Source organism: Zootoca vivipara, chromosome 15 (assembly GCF_965207765.1).
Source record: "Zootoca vivipara chromosome 15, rZooViv2.hap1.1, whole genome shotgun sequence".
In the NCBI taxonomy this organism is placed as follows: domain Eukaryota; kingdom Metazoa; phylum Chordata; class Lepidosauria; order Squamata; family Lacertidae; genus Zootoca; species Zootoca vivipara.
Window position 1 is genome coordinate 41,940,028 of NC_142598.1, and position 6,000 is coordinate 41,946,027.

At 49.9% G+C, this 6,000-nt stretch overlaps 1 protein-coding gene across 2 annotated transcripts in view; it reads right to left on the bottom strand.

The window, feature by feature from the left end:
• The window catches only part of LOC118097688 (histone-arginine methyltransferase CARM1), a 49,771-nt gene extending 44,188 nt beyond the window's left edge, over window positions 1-5,583 (bottom strand). For both annotated transcript variants that reach the window (XM_088658852.1, XM_088658851.1), the window contains exon 1: window positions 5,288-5,583. In XM_088658852.1, coding sequence (XP_088514978.1) covers window positions 5,288-5,513 — 226 coding nt within the window. In that variant the 5' untranslated portion in view covers window positions 5,514-5,583. The remainder of the gene's footprint in view (window positions 1-5,287) is intronic.
• Between the last annotated feature and the right edge of the window lie 417 nt (window positions 5,584-6,000).

Sequence of the window (6,000 nt, forward strand, 5' to 3'; positions counted from 1 at the left end):
TTTTCCATGTTTTGTATCATTGGGGGTTACTATTGCTTCCTCGGTATATGTTTTGAATACAGCACATTATGAGCAGTCTAGACAACATGACAACACAGTGTAAAAATATAACAACTAACAGTAAACTGAGCAAGGCACCCATGGCTATTAATTGCATCCCATCTCCAAATGAAAAGTCTGATAACTGGTGGATACAAAGTGTATTTTACACGGATGCGAGGAAAGTGACCCCCCCCCCAATTTCAGAGAAGGAGCAGAATGATTTGGAAAGTCATCGGTGAAGGAGGAAAACGTTTCATGTGAACTTGTCCTGTGTGACACATGCAAATATAGTTGTCTACTATACTATACAATGAAGATAAAACACTTTCACATGTTTAGCCTGGAAAACTAACAATCTAATCGTAAATACAGACATCTGTGTACAGATGGTGACAAACCACCTTGCCAATAGCCCCCACACTCTGGGTAATTCAGGAGGTGAGAAAGGGATGACCTTTAAAAACGAATGTTTACTCAAGCTTTCCTGGGCACAAGCTTTCCTTTCCTTTTGTGATAGAATGCTGTGGTTTTAATCTTGTTTTTTTATCCACTTTTTAAGATAATTTTACTGAATGTTGCTTGCATTTTTATTGCTACTGAAATTAATTATAAATTGCTATAACTATATAAAATTTCTTGAAATAAATAAGATGGTGTGTTTTCAGAGAACTGAATGCAGAATGAGCAAGTCCTCCTGTAAGTCCTCTTGCACACACAGAGTCTGTGAACAGAGCTTCAGCCATGAGCTCACTGCGCAAACACACCACGTCCAACCAAGATTAGACTCAGAGGAAACCTGCTTTTTTTATGTGCTTCACCACAAAACCATTTTTGCAGTGTGCATTGGCTGGTCTTTCTATCCATCGCAAATTTAGCTTCCCACATTCTCCAAACAGTTTTAAAGTGTTTTAAACTGTGCAAAAGAAACAAACAGCATCTGACATAATTTCCATGCGCTCCTGAACAGACAGATATACAATGTGATCAAAATAATGTATTTAAAGGATATTTTAATCTCATCCTCATGGCTTTTATTGTCAACACAACTTTCCCTCGAGATGAACTAATATCTCATCCACCTGACAGCAACAACCATTTAAAAAAGACTTCATCTGTGTGAAGAATCCCACGGCTCCTATGAATTCAGGAGAAACAAAGAGCTTTGGCATCCGGATCAATATTTGCCTCTGAGACAAAAGTTCTCTTTCTCCCCATTCAGTACTCTAAAGGACAAAACAGCCGCTGTGTTTTCTCCTCTGGTAAAGCCTTGGAAAGGCTGGCGTTGAAGTTTTCTGAAACACTTCCTGGTAAGATCATTGCTTCCAACATCTGTGAAAGAGCTGGCAATGCATTTGGCATCCGCACGGCCGGATCCTGAGCATCTGCCCCAGAAGAGCCAGCCGTATGGGCAGAGCAGCATTTCAGTGGAAGCCGCTCCATGCCAGGCTGGGAGAGATACTTCTGCTGCCACACAGGGGCAGATTCTGCAGAAAAGGACTAGATCAGCAGGTCTTCTGGGTTAGTTTTTGGAACCTTTGAAGGAAACCTTCCCAAGTCACACACACATAATAATCTAGTCTACTATAATAAGTTTCTACAAATGCAGGAGAAAACATTCAGCTTTCTTCCTTAGCACAGAGAAGAGCCCCCTTCTTAGGGAGCATCTGCGCTGATCACAAAATTAGGTTTGGCCCTTCATTAAGCGCTTCAGAAAAATACCGGTAGCCCACCTTGGCGCATAGCTGCCAAGTTATCCCTTTTTAAAAGGGATTTTCCCTTATGCTGAATAGGCTTCCTCGCGAGAAAAGGGAAAACTTGGCAGCTATGCCTTGGCCAAAGGCACTTTGCCCCAATACCCAATACAGCTCAGGGTTGCTATCCCCTTCGCTAGGAGAATTTTAAAAAAGCGAATCCCCCCTGCGATCATTTCTCAAAAAATATCCCATATTTTTGAAATTAGATTTTTTTATATATAATAAATGTTTTGTACAAATCATGATCTTGATAGGAACTTTAAAGGGGGGGAAATTCTTTTTAGAAAACAATCCAGTCTTCTTTGGCAACATATAAAACATCATTATACATACATACCTACATACATACATACATACATACTTGCAGAGTCCTTTGTTCTAGTGCTAGGTATGCAGCTTATTTTTCTTGTTCAAACGAAAAGGATAATACAACATGGCTGAAATTCTGCCTTTTAATGTCTGACATCATAAACTATTATTCTGTTTATTTGTAATTTAAGCCTCTAATGTTCTCTTAATAATGTTTTTGAGTATCTGCTGTCATTTCGGCTATATTTTTTAGAACATTCTTGATATTAGTAATGGAACATATTTTATTTCTCGCACATTTCAGAAGTCAAAAAGATTCCCACAGCAGCAGTAGCAGTCCAAGATCGTGCTGGCACCGGGGAAAGACAAGTTGTGGCATGAAGTTGAACTGAACTTGTTTTCCTCACCATGAGCCAAAACTTTTTTTAAAAGTCTTGCAGTACCTTTTAGGGACCCCTTCCCGCCTTTAACCACCAAAGGATTCCCTCCCCCATCCAATTTCTGCCCTCTGAATCAGGTCGCTTCACCCTGTTGTATAGCAGGGTCCACTCTGGACAAGAGGAGCCAAAAATGGAGCTGAGTTATGAATACGGCTGAGTGGCATCAGTCTTTTAAATACCGGTGTATCACTAGGTCACCAGCTAAACATCATGCTACAGGGATACCTCGCTATGTTGAAAAGGAAGGAACATCGGCCCTGCGAGGCTCTGGGGTGAAACCGCCACAGCTCCCTCCAGCTCCAGTGCCCGGTGCAGGGAGGAAGCAGGCAGCCGGAGAAGGAAGGAAGGAAGGAAGGAAGGAAGGAAGGAAGGAAGGAAGGAAGGCAAGGCAAGGCAAGGCAAGGCAAGGCAAGGCAAGGCAAGGCAAGGCAAGGCAAGGCAAGGCAAGGCAAGGCAAGGAAGGGAAGGCAAGGCCAGGCAAGGCCAGGCCAGGCCAGGCCCACTGGCTGAAGGCTTCATCATGCTCTGGGCCTCAAACCAGTCCTGGTTATCGATGCATTGCCCAGGCCTAGTTACAAGCAGTCCATAAGGGATGTAGCCAGTTTGCAAAGCTCACCAGGCACATGACGCCTTTGGCACCAGGCTATCAGCCACTTACGACCAAGCAAAGAAGCCTGGGCACCAGGACATGCCTGATGTCTCCCCCGTCTGGAAGTGCCTGCCTGGGGATCCATGGATCTGAAGGGTTTTCACACCCCAGCAATGCACCCTGTAGAATTCCAACTCTCATATTTTATCTGCACGATCAGAATGAATTTCAGGAACCAAAAAGTCCCTTTGGAAAAGACGACTTTCAAGCCGCCTGGCCCCCAAACGGCAACCAGGCCTTCCGTTTTGGCTTCGCTTATAGATCTGAGTTTCTACCACTGCTTGAGCCCCCCCCCCTTTGCCAGGGGTCCCCTCCATTTCCAGCCCCTGCACTTGGCTCCTTGGCTCTGATGCTCAAGTGCCACTTGGGACATGAGGAACAGAAGATCCACAAAATATCTCTAACCCACTAAAGTACCTTAATACAAAAAAACCCTTTACTATAGACAACGGAGAAAGTCCAGGTTCCCCATATGCCAGAATGTTCTCAGGCCTGTAACTGCCAGACAGGTGAAGTCCAGAGCAAAGGAAACACACTAAGAAAAAAGCACAGTAGCTTCTTCTAAACTGTGTTGCTTTTATTCACTCGTGAAATATACTCATAAGCCACGTTTTGGCCCTTGCACCAGAAAATAAAAAATAAAGCACTAATACTAAAATTAAGCAACAAACCAAATAAAGAACATGAACCACACACACACATAAAGACCAAGAGGAATGGAATCAAACCTCCACCTATTAAAAAGAAATAAAAGCTGCCTGGAATAGAAAGCAAGCAGAGAAGGGCAGAGTCTAGGACAGGCATCCCCAGGACCAGTGGTCAGGGATGATGGGAATTGTAGTCCAAAACATCTGGAGGGCCGAAGGTTGGGGATGCCTGGTCTAGGAAATGCCTCGGTAGGGCATTCACAGCTGGGGTGTTGCCACAAAAAAAGCCCCTGCTCTGTGTTTCCAGCAACCTCTGCTCTCTAGAGGACAGAACAAACTAAGAAGGTGACTAGAACACAGCACTTCCCCCTCTGCTCCCCCCTGGGGGTCCTGCCACAGCCCGCCCACCACCAAGGCGTACACACCCTGAGCTCAAAGCTTCCTTATGGGCTTCCCATGAGTAACTGACTGGCTCCTGTGAGACCAGAATGCAGAACTAGGTGGACCTTTGGCCCCATCCAGTCAGTCTCTTGTGTTCCTGGCTAGTCAAGAAGGCAGGGCATCCTTAGCAAGCCATGGTGGCCAGCAAAAAGCCCCCAGCTGAGCCTCCTGGGGCTGCCGGGCTGCCTGTCCTTTCCCCTGCCCTTCTCTCCGGCTTTGCAGCAGGCAAGAGCAGGTGCTCCTCTTGAAGGAGGGCAACTTCTTCTAAGCTCCTGTCATTGCTCTATTTGTTCACTTTTAAAAATGCAGTTAAGAGAGGTGCCTCCTGAATGCAAGAGCAATCAGGCGCAAGTCCTCCATCTCGGACAGACAGGCTTTTCTGAAGCTCTCCCTTCAATGTCAGAACTAAAGCAGGAATTGTTCTGCCGGAGGGTTGAAGCCAGGTGAGGAGGGCTCACTGGGACCAAGCTTTGGACCAAGAGAACATTCTGCAGGACGGAGCTCCACCAACAGACTCCTTTCACCGTGCACATTTGTGCCATGCCATTCAGTCAGATAATAATAATAATAATAATAATAATAATAATAATAATAATAATAATAATAATAATATTTATTTCCATGCTGCCCATCTGACTGGGTTGTCTTCCAACACATTAAAGCATTTGCCAGAGCTGCAAAGAGAGCCGGAGCCCACCTAGCGGCAGCTCTCTCTGAGCATGAGCAGACTGCCCTCCATCCAGTCCCCGGGAGTTACAAAACGCAGAGCGAGCCTCTCCGATTGGGGAAGATGCAGCTCTTTCGCTCTCTGCCCCGCAGCTTCCCAGCCCAGCGCAAAAAAAGGCCGGAGGGAAGACGCAACTCGGAGGGGGCGACTGGAGGAGAAAAGGGGACGAGGGGACAGGCGCGCGGCTCGCCTGCAGCCCTTCCTCCCTCCCTCGGCGGCCGGGACCCGCGCGCCTCCCTCCCTCCCTCCCTCCCCGCGCGCCGCCCGCGCTACTTCACCGTCGTCGTCGGTCACGGCCAGCTCGGCTTCTCCGTCTCGCGGCTGCAGCTGCAGGCGGAGCGCCTTCGCCTTGGCCCCGGCGCGGAGCAGGATCGGCCCCTGCTGCGCCAGCTGCTCCTCGCTCACCAGGCGCAGCTGCACCGCGAAGCGCGGCGCCGCTGCTGACCGAGAGGCCGCCGCCGCCGCCGCCGCCGCCGCCGAGTCCGGGGGGCCAGCAGCAGCCATGCCGCCTCCTCCTCCTCGCCCGCGCAGCTCCGCGCACAGCCGACTGCCTGCCTGCCAGTCTGCCTGGCCTGCCACGCGCGCGCGCGCGCGCACGACGAGGCTCCTCCTCGCGCCAGAGATCCGCCGCCGCCGCAGCAGCAGCGCGCCGGGCGGGCGGGCGGGAGGACGAGCCTCGCGGCCACGCGCCGGGCTCCCCGTCGGAGGCGCCTCGCGCGGCCACGCAAAGCAAAGCAGCCGGCCGGCCTCGCTCCTAAGAAGCCGCGCGCGCGCCCCCAAGGGGCGCTCCGTTGAGCTCCGCGTTGGTAGCAGCGACGCCCGGCGGCCGCCCCGGGAAGTGCGCTCTCTCTCTCTCTCGTGCGCCCCGCGAGACTGCAGCCGCGCAGGAGATGCGCCTTCTGGCGAGTGGCGGCAACCCTGGCCGCTCTCCGCGCAGCGCCCTCGGGGGACGGACGGACGGACGGACGGGCGATGCGCCGCTGACCTTTCG